The following is a 20,102-nucleotide window of genomic DNA, read 5'->3' on the forward strand; positions in this document are numbered from 1 at the left end:
TGTAACAATGAGAAGAATCAGAACTTAGCAATGCTGCACATTTGCAGAGTACTATTATTTAAATGGATTTTTAAAATAGATTCCATAAGTATGACATTTGATGAAATCATTCTGGTAGTCCATGTTAACATACATGCTAAAACTGTTCTTGTGATGGGACAGTTCATGTCTCTTTCGGTTTTAAGTGACTACACATGGTACTTTAAGGAAAGACTGCCTTATTAGAAGATGATTCTTAAATAACATAATTCCTTACTAGTCAGTGTTCTCCGGAGGCAGCCTATGGCTCTGTCAAGTAGATACATAAAACTACCCATCACATCCTCTTTCAATAAACTTTTCCCCTTCCACATTTTTCTACAGATAGATACACCACCAGGAATGGAATTACAGTCATGGTATCCAGTTATAAAGCAGGAAGGTGACCATGTTTCTCAGACACATTCATTTCTACACCCCAGGTGAGTGAGTATTGGCTCATTCATTCATTCATTCAACATCTATACATCAGGTACTATTCTAGGCCCTGGGAATTCATTTTATAGTTTCAGGGTTTTTTGCTAATCAATGAAATGAATTATAAATAGTGTTGAATATTTGAATTAACCTTTCCTGTGTGTTTCTATGTTTTTTTTTTCCCCTAGAAATAGGTCATTTCTTTTTTGCCGTAAAGTGAAAAAAATGGAAGTTTTCTTTTTATTTCCTTACTTCCCTTCAACAAGTAAACAAACTCTTCAAGAGTGTGGTGTGCAACTTTGATATTTTATTTTTATTTATTATTATTATTTTTTTACATCTTTATTGGAGTGTAATTGCTTTACAATGGTGTGTTAGTTTCTGCTTTATAACAAAGTGAATCAGTTATACATATACATATGTTCCCATATCTCTTCCCTCTTGCGTCTCCCTCCCTCCCACCCTCCCTATCCCACCCCTCCAGGCGGTCACAAAGCACCAAGCTGATCTCCCTGTGCTATGCGGCTGCTTCCCACTAGCTATCTACCTTACGTTTGGTAGTGTATATATGTCCATGCCTCTCTCTCGCTTTGTCACAGCTCACCCTTCCTCCTCCCCATATCCTCAAGTCCGTCCTCTAGTATGTCTGTGTCTTTATTCCTGTCTTACCCCTAGGTTCTTCATGACATTTTTAAATTTTTCTTAAATTCCATATATATGTGTTAGCATACGGTATTTGTCTTTCTCTTTCTGACTTCTTCACTCTGTATGACAGACTCTAGGTCTATCCACCTCATTACAAGTAGCTCAATTTCGTTTCTTTTTATGGCTGAGTAATATCCCATTGTATATATGTGCCACATCTTCTTTATCCATTCATCCAATGATGGACACTTAGGTTGTTTCCACCTCTGGGCTATTGTAAATAGAGCTGCAGTGAACATTTTGGTACATGACTCTTTTTGAATTATGGTTTTCTCAGGGTATAGGCCCAGTAGTGGGATTGCTGGGTCATATGGTAGTTCTGTTTGTAGTTTTTTAAGGAACCTCCATACTGTTCTCCATAGTGGCTGTACCAATTCACATTCCCACCAGCAGTGCAAGAGTGTTCCCTTTTCTCCACACCCTCTCCAGCATTTACTGTTTCTAGATTTTTTGATGATGGCCATTCTGACTGGTGTGAGATGATATCTCATTGTAGTTTTGATTTGCATTTCTCTAATGATTAATGATGTTGAGCATTCTTTCATGTGTTTGTTGGCAGTCTGTATATCTTCTTTGGAGAAATGTCTATGTAGGTCTTCTGCCCATTTTTGGTTTGGGTTGTTTCTTTTTTTGTTATTGAGCTCCATGAGCTGCTTGTAAATTTTGGAAATTAATCCTTTGTCAGTTGCTTCATTTGCAAATATTTTCTCCCATTCTGAGGGTTGTCTTTTGGTCTTGTTTATGGTGTCCTTTGCTGTGCAAAAGCTTTGAAATTTCATTAGGTCCCATTTGTTTATTTTTATTTCCATTTCTCTAGGAGGTGGGTCAAAAAGGATCTTGCTGTGATTTATGTCATAGAGTGTTCTGCCTATGTTTTCCTCTAAGAGTTTTATAGTTTCTGGCCTTACATTTAGGTCTTTAATCCATTTTGAGCTTATTTTTGTATATGGTGTTAGGGAGTGATCTACTTTTACATGTAGCTGTCCAGTTTCCCCAGCACCACTTATTGAAGAGGCTGTCCTTTCTCCACTGTACATTCCTGCCTCCTTTATCAAAGATAAGGTGACCATATGTGTGTGGGTTTATCTCTGGGCTTTCTATCCTGTTCCATTGACCTATATTTCTGTTTTGGTGCCAGTACCATACTGTCTTGATTACTGTAGCTTTGTAGTATAGTCTGAAGTCAGGGAGCCTGATTCCTCCAGCTCTGTTTTTCGTTCTCAAGATTGCTTTGGCTATTCAGAGTCTTTTGTGTTTCCATACAAATTGTGAAATTTTTTGTTCTAGTTCTGTGAAAAATGCCAGTGGTAGTTTGATAGGGATTGCATTGAATCTGTAGATTGCTTTGGGCAGTAGAGTCATTTTCACAATGTTGATTCTTCCAATCCAAGAACATGGTATATCTGTCCATCTATCTGTATCATCCTTAATTTCTTTCATCAGTGTCTTATAATTTTCTGCATACAGGTCTTTTGTCTCCTTAGGTAGGTTTATTCCTAGGTATTTTATTCTTTTTGTTGCAATGGTAAATGGGAGTGTTTTCTTCATTTCACTTTCAGATTTTTCATCATTAGTGTATAGGAATGCCAGAGATTTCTGTGCATTAATTTTGTATCCTGCTACTTTACCAAATTCATTGATTAGCTCTAGTAGTTTTCTGGTAGCATCTTTAGGATTCTCTATGTATAGTATCATGTCATCTGCAAACAGTGACAGCTTTACTTGTTCTTTTCCGATTTGGATTTCTTTTATTTTCCTTTTCTTCTCTGATTGCTGTGGCTAAAACTTCCAAAACTATGTTGAATAAGAGTGGTGAGAGTGGGCAACCTTGTCTTGTTCCTGATCTTAGTGGAAATGCTTTCAGTTTTTCACCATTGAGGATGATGTTGGCTGTGGGTTTGTCATATATGGCCTTTATTATGTTGAGGAAAGTTCCCTCTATGCCTACTTTCTGGAGGGTTTTTATCATAAATGGGTGTTGAATTTGTTTTTGTTTTTGCGGTACACGGGCCTCTCACTGTTGTGGCCTCTCCCGTTGTGGAGCACAGGCTCCGGATGCACAGGCTCAGTGGCCATGGCTCATGGGCCCAGCCTCTACGCGGCACGTGGGATCCTCCCGGATCGGGGCACAAACCCATGTCCCCTGTGTCGGCAGGTGGACTCTCAACCACTGTGCCACCAGGGAAGCCCATGGGTGTTGTATTTTGTCGAAAGCTTTCTCTGCTTCTATTGAGATGACCATATGGTTTTTTCCTTCAGTTTGTTAATATGGTGTATCACACTGATTGATTTGTGTGTATTGAAGAATCCTTGCATTCCTGGAATAAACCCCACTTGGTCATGGTGAATGATCCTTTTAATGTGCTGTTGGATTCTGTTTGCTAGTATTTTGTTAAGGATTTTTGCATCTATGTTCATCAGTGATACTGGCCTGTAGTTTTCTTTCTTTGTGACATCCTTGTCTGGTTTTGGTATCAGGGTGATGGTGGCCTTGTAGAATGAGTTTGGGAGTGTTCCTCCCTCTGCTATATTTTGGAAGAGTTTGAGAAGGATAGGTGTTAGCTCTCTCTAAATGTTTGATAGAATTCGCCTGTGAAGCCAACTGGTCCTGGGCTTTTGTTTGTTGGAAGATTTTTAATCACAGTTTCAATTTCAGTGCTTGTGATTGGTCTGTTCATATTTTCTATTTCTTCCTGATTGAGTCTTGGCAGGTTGTGCATTTCTAAGAATTTGTCCATTTCTTCCATGTTGTCCATTTTATTGGCATAGAGTTGCTTGTAATAATCTCTCATGATCTTTGTATTTCTGCAGTGTCAGTTGTTACTTCTCCTTTTTCATTTCTAATTCCATTGATTTGAGTCTTCTAGCTTTTTTTCTTGATGAGTCTGGCTAATGGTTTATCAATTTTGTTTATCTTCTCAAAGAACCAGTTTTTAGTTTTATTGATCTTTGCTCTCATTTCCTTCACTTCTTTGTCATTTATTTATGATTTCTTTCCTTCTGCTAACTTTGGGGTGTTTTTGTTCTTCTTTCTCTAATTGCTTTAGGTGCAAGTTTAGGTTGTTTATTCAAAATGTTTCCTGTTTTTTAAGGTAGGATTGTATTGCTATAAACTTCCATCTTAGAACTGCTTTTGCTGCATCCCATAGGTATTGGGTTGTCGTGTCTCCATTGTCATTAATTTCTAGGTATTTTTTGATTTCCTCTTTGATTTCTTCAGTGATCGCTTTGTTATTAAGTACTGTATTGTTTAGCCTCCATGTGTTTGTATTTTTTACAGATCTTTTCCTGTAATTGATATCTAGTCTCATAGTGTTGTGGTTGGAAAAGATACTTGATACAATTTCAATTTTCTTAAATTTACCAAGGCTTGATTTGTGACCCAAGATATGATCTATCCTGGAGAATGTCCCATGAGCACTTGAGAAAAATGTGTATTCTGTTGTTTCTGGATGGAATGTCCTATAAATATCAATTAAGTCCATCTTGTTTAATGTATCATTTAAAGCTTGTGTTTCCTTATTTATTTACATTTTGGATGATCTGTCCATTGATGAAAGTGGGGTGTTAAAGTCCCCTACTATGAATGTGTTACTGTCGATTTCCCCTTTTACGGCTGTTAGTATTTGCCTTATGTATTGAGGTGCTCCTATGTTGGGTGCATAAATATTTACAATTGTTATATCTTCTTGGATCGATCCCTTGATCATTATGTAATGTCCTTCTTTGTCTCTTCTAATAGTCTTTATTTTAAAGTCTATTTTGTCTGATATGAGAATTGCTACTCCAGCTTTCTTTTGGTTTCCATTTGCATGGAATATCTTTTTCCATCCCCTCACTTTCAGTCTGTATGTGTCTCTAGGTCTGAAGTGGGTCTCTTGTAGACAGCATATATATGGGTCTTGTTTTGGTATCCGTTCAGCCAGTCTGTGTCTTTTGGTGGGAGCATTTAATCAATTTACATTTAAGGTAGTTATCGATATGTATGTTCCTATTCCCATTTTCTTAATTGTCTTTGGTTTGTTATTATAGGTCTTTTCCTTCTCTTGTGTTTCTTGCCTAGAGAAGATCCTTTAGCATTTGTTGTAAAGCTGGTTTGGTGGTGCTGAACTCTCTCACCTTTTGCTTGTCTGTAAAGGTTTTAATTTCTCCATCGAATCTGAATGAGATCCTTGCTGGGTAGAGTAATCCTGGTTGTAGGTTTTTCTCCTTCATCACTTTAAATATGTCCTGCCAGTCCCTTCTGGCTTGCAGAGTTTCTGCTGAAAGATCAACTGTTAACCTTATGGGGATTTCCTTGTGTGTTATTTTTCCCTTGCTGCTTTTAATATGTTTTCTTTGTATTTAATTTTTGGCAGTTTGATTAATTTGTGTCTTGGCGTGTTTCTTCTTGGATTTATCCTGTATGGGACTCTCTGTGCTTCCTGGACTTGCTTAACTATTTCCTTTCCCATATTAGGGAAGTTTTCAACTATAATCTCTTCAAATATTTTCTCAGTCCCTTTTTTTTTCTTCTCTTCTTCTGGAACCCCTATAATTCGAACGTTGGTGCGTTTAATGTTGTCCGACAGGTCTCTGAGACTTTCCTCAGTTCTTCTCATTCTTTTTTCTTTATTCCGCTCTGCAGTAGTTATTTCCACCATTTTATCTTCCAGGTCACTTATCTGTTCTTCTGCCTCAGTTATTCTGCTATTGATCCCTTCTAGAGTATTTTTCATTTCATTTATTGTGTTGTTCATCATTGCTTGTTTCATCTTTAGTTCTTCTAGGTCCTTGTTAAATGTTTCTTGCATTTTCTCTATTCTATTTCCAAGATTTTGGATCATGTTTACTATCATTATTCTGAATTCTTTTTCAGGTAGACTGCCTATTTCCTCTTCATTCGTTAGGTCTGTTGGGTTTTTATGTTGCTCCTTCATCTGCTGTGTGTTTTTCTGTCTTCTCATTTTGCTTATCTAACTGTGTTTGGGGTCTCCTTTTTGCACGCTGCAAGTTTGTAGTTCCTGTTGTTTTTGGTGTCTGTCCCCAGTGACTAAGGTTGGTTTAGTGGGTTGTGTAGGCTTCCTGGTGGAGGGGACTAATGCCTGTGTTCTGGTGGATGAGGCTGGATCTTGTCTTTCTGGTGGGCAGGTCCGTCTGGTGGTGTGTTTTGGGGTGTCTGTGGACTTGTTATGATTTTAGGCAGCCTCTCTGCTAATGGGTGGGGTTGTGTTCCTGTCTTGCTAGTTGTTTGGCATAGGGTGTCCAGCACTGTAGCTTGCTGGTCGTTGAGTGAAGCTGGGTGTTGGTGTTGAGATGGAGATCTCTGGGAGATTTTCTCCGTTTGATATTATGTGGAGCTGGGAGGCCTCTTGTGGACCAGTGTCCTGAAGTTGGCTCTCCCACCTCAGAGGCACAGCAATGACTGCTGGCCGCAGCACCAAGAGCCTTTCATCCACACGGCTCAGAATAAAAAGGAGAAAAAGTAAAAAGAAAGAGGATAAGAGAAAATAAAATAAAGTAAGGTAAAATAAAATAAAAATATTAAAATAAAAAAATAATTATTAAGAAAAGAAAAAGATTTTAAAGTAAAAAGCAAAAGCAACAACAAAAAAAACGGACGGATAGAACCCTAGGGCAGATGGTGAAAGCAAAGCTATACAGACAGAATTCACACAGAAACATACACACTCACAAAAAGGAAAAGCGGAAAAAATCATAAATCTTGCTCGCAAAGTCCACCTCCTCAATTTAGGATCATTCTCTGTCTATTCAGGTATTCCACAGACGCAGGGTACATCAAGTTGATTGTGGAGCTTTAATCCGCTGCTTCTGAGGCTGCTAGGAGAGATTTCCCTTTCTCTTCTTTGCTCTCATCCCTCCCAGGGGTTCAGCTTTGGATTTGGCCCCGCCTCTGCGTGTAGGTCACCGGAGGGCGTCTGTTCTTCGCTCAGACAGGACGGGGTTAAAGGAGCCGCTGATTCGGGGGCACTGGCTCCCTCAGGCCGGGGGGAGGGAGGGGCACTGTGTGCGGGGCGGGCCTGCGGCGGCAGAGGCCAGCGTGACGTTGCACCAGCCTGAGGCGCGCCATGCGTTCTCCCGGGGAAGTTGTCCCTGGATCCTGGGACCCTGGCAGTGGCGGGCTGCACAGGCTCCCCGGAAGGGAGGTGTGGATAGTGACCTGTGTTCACACACAGGCTTCTTGGTGGCGGCAGCAGCAGCCTTAGTGTCTCATGCCCATCTCTGTGGTCCATGCTTTTAGCCACGGCTCGCGCCCGTCTCTGGAGCTCCTTTAAGCAGCGCTCTTAATCCCCTCTCCTAGCGCATCAGGAAACAAAGAGGGAAGAAAAAGTCTCTTGCCTCTTCGGCAGGTGCAGACTTTTCCCCGGACTCCCTCCCGGCTACCCGTGGCGCACTAGCCCCCTTTAGGCTGTGTTCACACCGCCAGTCCTCTCCCTGCGATCCCACAGAAGCCCGAGCCTCCGCTCCCAGCCCCTGCCCGCCCCGGCGGGTGAGCAGACAAGCCTCTCGGGCTGGTGAGTGCCGGTCGGCACCAATCCTCTGTGGGGGAACCTCTCCACTTTGCCCTCCTCACCCCTGTTTGCTGTGCTCTCCTCCGTGTCTCCGAAGCTCCCCGCCTCGCCACCCGCGGTCTCTGCCCGCGAAGGAAGGGGCTTCTAGTGTGTAGAAACCTTTCCTCAACACGGCTCCCTCCCACTGGTGCAGGTCCCGTCCCTATTCTTCTGTCTCTGTTTCTTCTTTTTTCTTTTGCCCTACCCAGGTACATGGGGAGTTTCTTGTCTTTTGGGAGGTCTGAGGTCTTCTGCCAGCGTTCAGTGGGTGTTCTGTAGGAGTTGTTCCACGTGTAGATGTATTTCTGACGTATCTGTGGGGAGGAAGGTGATCGCTGCGTCTTACTCTTCCTCCATCTTCCCCTCTCTGTCAACTTTGATATTTTAAAACGAAACTTTTTTGAAAGTTAGAGGATTTCATAGTAGCCACACCCTCAAAATCAATTTTCATATTTTCAATAAAAATGCACCTTAGATTACAGTTTATATTTATAAAACCTAGATTTTTATCTGCTACTGTACATATTTATCTCCCCAAGCACAGTGATAAAGAATCTCAATCTTACTTACATTTATATAGTTCCTTCTATTCCTATTACATTTGAAGTAAGTTTTTGGGCAGTAATAAACCTGTCAGTTTTCTTAGCAGAATACTGAGTTTTCATTCTCAGAATTCATGTGATTGGTAAAGAGGGACTATATAGATGTCCTGTACAAGGAAAATGATATGAGACGAGATTATTTAGAGTTCAGAAGATGAAGTGTTTGGTCAGTTAAATGGTTGCATCTTTTGGCTAGAGGTTAAGCAGATTATAGTTAATCATGTGGCACTTAAATATGTAGCTCAAATTTTGTTCCATGAGTCTCTCAGATAATCTCCTGAACAATTTTATATGAGCTTTGAGTAAAATTGGTAGTTATCCCTTTGATCTTAGTTTTGCACAATTTATTATTGCTGTTTTATCAAATAAGTAAGAAATGCTAAAGTATTTTCAGAAGATTGCTCTGGGGGGTTTGATCCAAGGAGGACTGCCCAGTAGCTGGGCAGCATTCAGAATGCTGGTTCTCTCCCTGAGAAGGGAGAAGGGCCCTGGGAGCTCTTTGTTGGGGCTGTGATGAGTCAGGCCATAGCCTTGCAGTGTGGGACTGAATCAGTCTCACCACAATAAAGGGCAAGGATTCCTTGCTTTGGAGGGGTGGCAGGCACGGAAATAGTCCTCCAGAGTAGTGTATAGTCTGTTTTCTTTCGGCATAAACCTTACCTACTCAGGGCTGTTGAACTGCTCTGTAAAGTACTTCATGGTTTTAGTTCTCGTGGTTTTGAGGGAAGGAGAAGAGACTGATTTTCCATTATCTTTTTAAGTGCTTAGAAACTACTTTTTGTAAAATAACAAAAATAACCTGATAATTTTACTCTTTCTGCCTCAACTACTTATTTTTCAAGAATTCCTTTCTATGACCCTTATTTTCTGAGTTGTTCTGTTATCTGTTTTGATTTAAAGAAAATTGTTTAACCATAGAAATTGATGTAATATATTTTGCTTTTTACCTAAATGTAATATGTATCTTCTTTGGCCATTCTTTGTTTTCAGCTACTACTTATACATGTGTGATAAAGTGGTTGCCCCAAATGTGTCGCTTACTTCGGCTGTATCCCAGCCTAAAGAGGTCACAAAGACAGAGGCAAGTAGATCTATACCAAGGCACTCAGAGAAGCCTCACAGTAGTGGGAAACTTCAAAAAATAGTGTCTTATCCAGATGTTTCACTGGAGGAACAGGAGAAAATGGATCTAAAAACAAGTCGAGAATTATATAGCCGCTTAGGTAAGTATTCAGAAATTATCTTTTTAAAATCAAATATCTAATAAACATATTCAGCATTTTCAAAGAGGACTTCTATTTAAGAGAATTTTCCAGATAATGGAAGCTTTTATCTTAAAAAAAAATACCACCTTTCAAAACTCTTGAGTGACTACATAGACCCTCAGTTGTTCTGCTTATCTAGAATGGTGATATATAGAGAGAGGCTAATGAGCTAGAAAATAGACTATATGGCTGCATATTGCAAGTGACTTTTGTCTAATTATTTTTCCTTCTTCCTGCCTTTTCTTTACTGTCAGATTTCTTAAAAGGTCCTTATTTTTCTTTCTAATTTGCTGTGAACTGAGAAACCTTTTAACTAATAATGTGAAAAGTATATGATAATCTATAAAAATATTGAATCAACTTTGTTATACACCTGAAACTAATATAATATGGTAAATCAACTATAATTTTTTAAAAAAGTGTATGTAAGAGTAGTTAGGTATAGGACTCAGAGACACTTAGTCATGGAAATAAGCAAGGTTTGAAAAGTCATAGCTGTGGGCGCCAGGCAGATGGCATAAATGCAGAATGCCGGCTGGACATTAAAAAAATACTGCATAGTTACGGTGCCTTTCAAAATACTGTGGACCAGACAAGACATGTCTGCTCACATGCTTCCTGTGTTACCCTCTTCATAGATGCAGAGCTTTGCTAACAGCTTAGGCAAGTGCAACAGTTCTTTTCAGCTTTCTCAGAGCAGTCTAAGAGTCCTCTAGTTACCTGTTTTCATAGATAATTGAGATTCTTCAGGAGTTTTTGTACTTTAATTTTGAGATTTTTAAAACTCAGTTTTCCTTGGATTTAAAGATGGCAAACAATAATTAGTAATGTATTAATACCATTATACCATGTTTGCATTATATTTCCTAAATTATTTAATTCTAGAGACTTTAAAAAAATTGTTGAGATGTAATTCACATTGCTTAAAATTTACCCTTTTAGAGTATACGATTCAGTGGCTTTTAGTAAATTCACAAAGTTGTGCAATGATTACAACTATTCAATTTCAGAACATTTCATCACCCTAAAAAGGAACCCTGTCATCCAGTAGAAGTTACTCTTCCTTCTTCCCTTTCACCAGGCTCTGTCAGCCATAAATCTGTTTTCTGTTTTTATGGATTTGCCTATTCTGGACATTTCATATAAAAGGGATCCTACAGCATATGGCCTTTTGTTGTCTAGCTTCTTCCACCAAGGATATTTTCTCAGTCCATATTATAGCATGTATTAGGACTTCTTCCTTTTTTATGGCTTAATAACATTCTATCATATGGATGAATAATACCCCATTTTATTCATTCATCTGTTGATGGACATTTGGATGTGTCCACTTTTTGGCTATTATGACTAACGCTGTTATGAACGCTTATGCACAAGTTTTAATGTGAACGTACGTTTTCATTTCTCTTGGCTATATATTTTGGAGTGGAATTGCTGGGTCAAATGGTAACTCTATGTTTAATATCTTGAGGGACTGCCGAACTTTTCAAAGCAGCTGCACCATTTTCATTTCCTGCAGCGGCTTCTGAGGACTCCGATTTCTGCACATCTTTGCCAACACTTGTTATTGTTTGTGTTTGTCTTTTGATTATAGCCATCCTAGTGGTTGTGAAATGATATCTCATAGTTTTGATTTGTAATTCTCCAATGACTAATGATACTGAGTATCTTTTCATGTTTTTATTGGACATTGCAAATCTTTGGAGAAGTGCCTGTTGAGATCCTTTGCCTATTTTTAAATTGGGTTGTCTCTTTACAACTGAATTGTAAGAGTTCTTTGTACATTATGGTACTAGAATTTGCCATTCTGTCAGTTGTCTTTTTACTTTCTTGGTAGTGTCCTTTGAAACACAAGTTTTAAATTCTGATGAAGTCCAATTTATTGTTTCTTTCGTTGCTTACTTTAGGTGTCATGTCTAAGAAACCATTGCCTAATCCAGTTAAGAGTTTTAGCTCTTACATTTAAGTCCATGATCCATTTTGAGTTAATTTTTATATAAGGTGTGAAGTTCAACCTCATTCTTTGTATATGGATACAGTTGTCCCAACACTGTTGAAAAGAATACTCTTTCCTGATTGAATTGTTTTGGCACCCTTGTTGAAAACCAGTTGCCCGTAAAAGTACGGGTTTGTTTCTGGGCTCAGTCTTTATGCCAGTACTACACACAATTTTGATTTCTGTAGCTTTGTAATAAGCTTTGAAGTTGGGGATTGTGAGTCCTCCAACTTTGTTATTCTTTTTCAAGATTGTTTTGGCTATTTTGGTTTCCTTTTATTTCCACGTGAATTTTAGAATCAGCTTGTCAGTTTCTGCCACAAAGCCAGTTGAAGTTTTGATAGGGGTTGCATTGAAAAAATAGATCATTTGGGGAAGTATTATCATTTATTGTAGTCCATTTGGGCTGCTGTAACAAAAATAACATAGACTGTGTGGCTTATACCACAAACATTTACTTTTCAACGTTCTAGAGGCTGGGAAATCCAAGATCAAGGCACTAGCAGATTTGGTCTGGCAAGGGCTTGCTTCCTTCCTGGTTCATAGATGGCCATCTTCTCACTGTGTACTCAAATGGTGGGAGAGCTCTCCGGAGTCTCTTTTATAGGGGCATAAATCCCATCAATGGGGGCTCTACCGTTATGACCTAATTACCTCCTGAAAGCCCCATTTCCCAATACCATTGCATTGGGGGGCTAGGATTTCAACATATGAATTTTGGAGGTCACTGACATTCAGATCATGATATCATCTTAACAATATTAAGTCTTCCAATCCATAAACATGGGATGGCTTTCCATTTATTTGGGTCTTTTATTTCTTTCAATAATGTTTTGTAGTTTTCATTTTACAAGTTTTATACTATTTTGTTAAGTTTATCCCTAAGTATCTTATTATTTTTTATTTCATTTGTAAATGAAATTGTTTTCTTAATTTCATTTATGGATTGTTCTAGTGACATTTTAACAGAGTGATATTCATACTCTGTTACTTCATTTTTGCCTTTCAAAGATCCATCAGTCTCGAATAATTCTACAAGCAAAAAGAAACCTGAGCCTACCACTTGCAACTTAGCCAGAGACACAGGCAAGGCAGGAACTGACCGTGATGCTGCAGCTTCATCGCCACTTCTTGTCAAAGATGTTATATGTGAGGATGATAAGGGAAAAATCATGGAAGAAGTAATGAGAACTTATGTAAAACAACAGGAAAAACTGAACTCAATTTTGCAGAAGAAGCAACAACTTCAGATGGTAAAATTGTTATCTAAATGATAGTCCATTGTGAAAAGATACTTTTGCATATTCTTAAGGAAAGTCAAGATGAGATGCTATAAATGTATTTAAGATTATTCAGTTTTACATTTATAAGAAAGATTAATATACTTTAAAATTCTTAGAGAAGATAGTTTTCAAGAAAATTACTTATGTATAGAATTGATATGACAGCTGAATTTTAGATATTTTCTGTCCTGTTTTTTCCTGAATTGAAAATTCTAATGTGATGGAAATAAAGTAAAAATTATATTGTGATTCTTTAAATTACAGGAAGTTGAAATGTTGAGTAGTTCAAAAGCTATGAAGGAACTCACTGAAGAACAGCAGAATTTACAGAAAGAGCTTGAATCTTTGCAGAATGAACATGCTCAAAGAATGGAAGAATTTTATGTTGAACAGAAAGACTTAGAGAAAAAATTAGAGCAGGTAATGAAGCAAAAATGTACCTGTGACTCAAATTTAGAGAAAGATAAAGAGGCTGAATATGCAGCACAGGTAAGAATTACAGTTTGTATAGTGTTGCCCTTTCAATGTGGAAATTGAAGCCGTTATTTTAATTTCATTAAAGAAATTACTTTATGTTAAGCTCATTTCATTTGGACTAGATTTCAAAATAGACAGTTCTGTTAAACACAACTTTATATCATCCAAGATGATTTTTTGACCTTGATTACTTTATTACTTTAAACTTATCAGGTTTCTGTAGTTTAGTTGTCCAAATTGCTAATCTCTAGCTATCTGAATATCAGAGGTTATGTTATTTTAATGTAGTATATGGGCTTTCAAATCAACGAATTAACAAACATGAACTGTTGCCCACTGTGTTCACAGCACTTGGGCAAAAATGAATAGTAGCTCACAACTTGGGGAAGATGAACAAATAACTCTTAACCTGAGCCAGCTGTGATGAGAGGTATACTGAAGTGTAGGGCATAATGAAAGTGTTCTAGGTGTTCAGTTCTCTTGACCTTTTGTTTCACCCTCATTTTAAGGTCATGTCAAAGTCTGATTAATAGTATTAGGTATTCAAGAGATGCATGCATGAAATAGTTCATTTTTGTAATAAGTAATTTGAAAGTAGGTCTTTGCCATGATGTGAGGAGTAAGTGGAAAAACAACACTGAATGAAAACTGACACAGTCTTCTAAATCACACAGCTGGCAGAACTGAGACAGAGATTGGACCATGCCGAGGCTGATAGGCAAGAACTCCAGGATGAACTCAGACAGGAACGAGAGGCAAGACAGAAGTTAGAGATGATGATAAAAGAGCTAAAGCTGCAAATTTTGAAATCATCGAAGACTGCTAAAGAATAGAAACCTTTAAATAGATTCATCTGTGTGTTCCCAACAGGGTTTATTTTTGTTTGTTTGTTTATTTGCTTTGGTAATTGAATTCTGAACAATTTATCTGCATGAAAATAACTAGGCATTGTATCCATTTGTAGATCAGAGAAAGGGAAGAGATTATATATTACTATATAAATTTTTACATTTTCCAAATGAATGAAAATGTATGTTTCTTTGTACTTTTTTTTCAACCAGCTTAGTAACAATACTTTACGGTTTCAACTATTACATAATCTGCCTATATTTCTAATGCAATTTAGCAGTTGCATACTTTTTAAAAGCTGCATTGTGTGATGGAAAATAGTTTTGATCAATTTTGTTATCCATATTTTAGATTCAATTTTAGATACAATGGTGGCTTCATATTTCATATATAGAGCTACTCAAGGGGTTGGATCTCCATTTTTTTTCATGAACACAATCTCCTTTCTAAGTTAATATAGCATACTCATTATTATAATCAAAATCTGCTTTTATTTTGTTCATATTGTTGAATTTCCACCAGTTCTCCTCTATTTAATATCTCCTAAGACATTTTGTCAATAGAGGAATTTCATTGTTGAGGTTATAGCACACCCCGTGGGGAAGGATAACATGCTTTCTTATACACTGCTGCTAAACACAAGAAGCGGTTATAATTAGATTTTCTGTTTAAATGTGGTTATATTTAGAAAAAAAATTTTATGCAGCAACTTTAGAAGAGGGAATAAAATGTAATAATTTTTGAACTTTTGTTTATGTTGTTAATAGTGGTGTGAAAATATTAATGTACTTGAGAAAAATTGATGTACATCAGTTCCCATACAATCCATAATCCTCCTGTACAGTTTTTATATGTAGTTGTGGGTCTTCCTGAAACTTATATAATGGATTTGTCTTCCTTTAAATTGTAAAATATTAAACACTTTGAAGGTTATTTTGGACTTTTGTATGTTTAAATGTTAAGTCTTACCAAAATGTGCACGAATGGACCATTTTCAGTTACTATTTAATATCAAAATCAGGAATTTACAGTCAACTGGTAGTGTATGATAGATTAATATAGGGAAGTTTAGTTATCTGCTACTAAAAGGTTTTTAGATAATTTTTAGAAGACAGGAATTCCATAGTTTGGGGGAGGGGCAACTTCTTCTGCACTTTTCTTTTTTTTTTTTGCACAGAAAATCCTGTCATTCTTTAATGGCAAATTTCATATTAGTTAATTCTTGGCTTAAAAGATACTAGGTAAAATTCTTAGTATGCATTTTTTAAAGAAAGTTTCCTGAAGCTACCATTAATTGACATTATTATCCCATGAATTTTATGTTTATGTTCTCGTGTAAGGTACTGTATGAAATTAACTTGAGAGCTAAGTTTATTTTTTAAATATATCAGCTAAGGTTAAGATTATTTACTATTCCCATCTTAGTTGATAGATACTTGGTATAGAACTTCAAAAATAAGTAGGTTATCATTTAACCAGTTATTTTCATATTTTGTTTAATGGTACTTATATATCCTAAAAGAATTTTTGTACTTCCCAATACTAGAGTATGGTCTAAATGTGTATTTTCTATTTTCCATTTAACTTCGACTATATTAAACCTGCAATTAATTTGTTGATTCTTGTTCCTCCTTAAGGAGGAACACATGTTAAAATGACATATAGGAACAAATATTAAAAGTGACATATCCTCCTAATACCGTTTCTTTATCTGGAGAAAGAAAAATCACAAATACATTTTATGATACCGTTTCATTTTAGTTGTGTGTTAGTTGTGTCACAGCTAAGCTTTTTGGGACATATAATTCAGGCCCCTATAATTTCATTTATTTTTCTAATTCACTCAAAATCTACTTATGTTACTTAGTTAAATGGTAAGCTTACTTAAGTTTCAACTCAAAACTTCTAAAACAAATTGCTTAATCTTTGAAATATGTTATTTAAAAATTCTAAGCAATGCTTCATCACCTTTAAATTATCATAAACTCTTAATGTAGAGTTGAGTAAAGAACTATTTTTTCTAGTTCTTCACATAAGGGAAACTTGCCACATGAAATTGTAGTCTTCATTTTCCAGAAGATACACTGATGTGCCATCAGTTTCTGTCTAACTTCTTTGAAAATGTTTTTTTAGTCAATTGTAAATAGTATGCCTATTATAGTTAAAAGTAATTTCAAGTTAAACTGTACAACGTAGCTTGAAAATATAGAGACTTTGTAATACTCTACAAGTGGCCTCTGCTAAAATATCCATATAATTATTGTATTTTTGCATGCTCATTTTGTGTGTTGGTTGCTAGCTTAAAGTTTGTTTCAGTGTTAGTTTTTGTGTGCCAATTCATCAGGCAAGCGGATTTTCCCTCAGACGTCATAATATTTTTCTTTTTAGGAAAAATATAAAAATATTTACTTTAAAAAGCTGCATTAAAGGAACAGCCTATCAAAAGTGCTAGAGCATCTTTAAAAGGAAGAAAAGATAGAATGTTAGTTTACTGGGTGATGAGTAATGTTTAATTTGGGTGATGATGGTTTCTATACTCTAAACTTTATGAGAAAAAGGTACCAAATCTATAGTAAATGTAAAACCTGCTGTCATTGAGGAAGCTCTAAACAACCCTTATTTCACAAATGCAACTTTTAACACTAGGAAAGGCTTTGACCAACAATGTAAGTTTGGCTTGTGCTTTAGTTTTGTAAAGCATATTCTTTTGCTTGAATTTCTGTGTCCAGGAGTCAGGACGTTTTATGGTTCTTGAACTAATTTTATAACATATTTAATATATTACCAGTTGAGCTATAAAATCATTTGTACATATTGAATTGAAAACCAGTTACTAAAGTAGGTGTAATAGACTGAGTACAATGATACTTGCAGGTTATCCATATATTTTAGAAGACATGACAGAACAACCATTTTATTTGCACATCTATGGCTTCTGTTTGAAGGAAAGTAAAATGATAAAGAAACTTGAGTAATATGAAACATGCTCAAGGTTATTTCCCTAAATGTAATAGGAAAGCTGGTGCTGAAGGTTTTTGATCAGTTTCTAAAATTTTCTTCTCAATGACTTACTTTTGATTGCTTAGGGAAGAATCCTCATTTTTATTTGCTCTTACACATTTAATCTGCACGACAGGATATTAAAAATTAATGGAATGAAAAGTTGTGCTCACACTGTACATCTGTTTCTGTGCTTGAAACTACTTGTTAGTTTTTATTGAGCTGCCAGCAATAAGGGACACATTACTGCTGTATTATACATTGTGGGGTTGAATAACTTAAACAGCTTAAAATTTTTTTCTAGCGTAAGACACTTAAGAATTTCCATTATTGGAAGAAATTTGTATGGGTATTCAATATTGCGTCTTGTTTAAAAGGACAGTCTTTTTTTTTTTATTTTGTAAAATCTTTCCATTTTAATTGGCTTCTAAACTATAATACATAATGCAATTTTGAGCCTGTTTTTTAGTGATAGAATTAAATGTCTTATATAGTGCTACTGTGTTTGAATTAAAGTGAACAAATGTAAAAACCGAAATTTTAAAAATTAAGCCCAGAAAACAAAATAGTGTATTAAGTTAGTTGAATGTAAGAGAAATTCGTAAGATTTTTTTTTCTTCAATGTAAATACCTCACTTGAAAATAAAGCACAGCATACTTAAAGTAGTTCTAGTAAAAAAAAAAAAAAAAAATCCTACTAAAAGAATTGCTAAATCTTGAACAACTCTTGGGGAATTATAGTTTGGGAGAAATAAAATATACTTGCTTTTAACCACCCTGTTAGAAGTATTTATTTGTCCTGATAATTTTAAGCCAACACAGTAGTCTTAAAGTATTTCTGAAGTTCTAATCTGTGAAGGCAGTAAATGAAAGATCTGTTGTGCAACTGTTGAAACAAATTGTTGACTACATTGACCATAATTCAATTTAAAATCTTGCCAATGATGTACAGTTTTATGGTTAAAATTGCTGTGGTTGGTTGTATTACATGACACACAAAACTGTCCTCTACCTCACGTGAAATAAATATTTTATATGGTTTTACTATAAAACAAGACTCATCTATCTGGTCACTTAGTTTACAAATTTTGAATTATATTTATTGAAACATGACATACTGTGCTCTTAGCTTATACCTCAACTGTATTTTGTGCTGTTCTCCATTTTCATGCCTTGTAAATAACTTGTATAGATTGTGGATTAAATTCCAAATAAAAACTTTTAATGCCAATGAAATTGATTCAAGCTTTCTTGGTATCCTGTGTGAGTTCAATGTTCTTGTTTCTTAAAATTGACATTTTCTCCTTTTGTTTCTTTAAAGTCTATTCATTACATAGCAAATAACTAACTTGAGAAACTTTTTTTTTTAATTGTAAAATGTGAAATTTTATGTAATATGTGATGAACATAGCATTTTGTGATTATTCTCTTTCAAGATACTTGGACTCTTGCTTTAACATCTTTTCCTCACCTCCACTTCTGGTATTAGTTGTCAATTACTGCATAACAAACTATTCTAAAATCTAGCAGCTTAAAACAACATATCTCACACAGTATCTGAGGGTCAGAAATCCAAGAGCAGTTTAGTTGAATGTGATGGCTCGAGAGCTGTTAGAAAGGTGCTTTTATGATGTTACCTGTGGCTGAAGAGAGAGCTCTCTCATATGAGAGCTTGACAGCTGTTGGATCTGCTTCCCAGCTCACTCAGGGCTATTGACAGGCAGTCAGTTCCCCACTGTATGGACCTGTTCATGGAGCTCTTCACAGCATGGTGGATGGCTTCCCCCAGATGAGTGATCCAAAGGAGAGAGTGATGCCACAATTTGTTTGATGACCTGCATGGCTTCCCCCAAATGAGTGATCCAAAGGAGAGAGTGATGCCACAATTTGTTTGATGACCTGGACTCTAAGTCATATACTGTTACTTTTGCCTTGTACTATTTGTTAGAAGTCAGTCACTAAGTCCAGCCCATACTCAGTCGGAGGAGATTATACAAGGGAATGAATCCCAGGAGGCAAGGATTATTGGGGGATATCTTAGAGTCTGGTTACCATATCCTCCAAACTTTTTTTGTGTGTGGCAAAATGTACATATAAAATTTACCATTTTAACCATTTAAGGTGTGTGTATAATTCAGTGGCATTAAGTATATTCAAAATGTTGTGTAATTATCACCACTAGATCCAGAACTTTTTCACTATCCCAAACAGAAGCTCTGTGCCTATTAAACAATAACTCCCTATTCCCCCTCCCTTCCTCCCTCCCTCCCTCCAGCCTTTGGTATCTTCTATTCTACTTCCTATCTCTATGAATTTGCCTATTCTAGGTACCTCATATAAGTGGAATCAAAATATTTGTCCTTCTGTGTCTGATTTAGCATTGTATTTCAATTAGCGTAATGTTTTCAAGGTACGTCCATGTTGTAGCACGTATCAATTTCATTCCTTTTTATGGCTGAATAATATGCCATTTTGTACATATACAACTGGAGAAATGCCTATCCAAGTTCTTTGCCCATTTTTAAATTGGGTTGTTTGTTTTTTGTTGTTGAGTGGTAGCACTTCTTTATATGTTCTAGATATTAATCCCTTATCAGATATATGATTTGCAAATATTTTCTCCCATTCTTTAGGTTGTCTTTACACTCTTAATAATGTCCTTTGATACACAAAAGTTTTAAGTTTTGATCAAGTCCAGCTTTTCTATTTTTTCTTTTGTTGTCTGTACTTTTAGTGCTATATCCAAGAAATCATTGCCAAATCCAATGTCATGAAGATTTCCCCCTGTATTTTCTTCTACGAGTTTTATAGTTTTAGCTCTTACTGGAATTGTTTTCTTAGTTTCTATTTCAGATTGTTCATTGCCAGTGTGTAGAAAATGCAGTTGATTTTTGGTGTTGATTTTGTATCCTGGGACT

The 20,102-nt window shown here is 36.3% G+C and overlaps 1 protein-coding gene across 5 annotated transcripts in view; it reads left to right on the forward strand.

Annotated features, from left to right (window-relative positions):
• SKIL (SKI like proto-oncogene) overlaps window positions 1-18,424 on the forward strand; it is a 35,053-nt gene extending 16,629 nt beyond the window's left edge. For 4 of the 5 annotated variants that reach the window (XM_067738013.1, XM_067738012.1, XM_067738011.1 and 1 more), the window contains exons 3-7: window positions 368-461; window positions 9,305-9,537; window positions 12,587-12,828; window positions 13,123-13,347; window positions 14,010-18,424. In XM_067738013.1, coding sequence (XP_067594114.1) covers window positions 368-461; window positions 9,305-9,537; window positions 12,587-12,828; window positions 13,123-13,347; window positions 14,010-14,168 — 953 coding nt within the window. In that variant the 3' untranslated portion in view covers window positions 14,169-18,424. The remainder of the gene's footprint in view (window positions 1-367; window positions 462-9,304; window positions 9,538-12,586; window positions 12,829-13,122; window positions 13,348-14,009) is intronic. The other variant, XM_067738016.1, reaches the window with a different exon arrangement.
• Window positions 18,425-20,102: the final 1,678 nt, after the last annotated feature.

Source organism: Pseudorca crassidens, chromosome 5, assembly GCF_039906515.1.
Source record: "Pseudorca crassidens isolate mPseCra1 chromosome 5, mPseCra1.hap1, whole genome shotgun sequence".
Classification (NCBI taxonomy): domain Eukaryota; kingdom Metazoa; phylum Chordata; class Mammalia; order Artiodactyla; family Delphinidae; genus Pseudorca; species Pseudorca crassidens.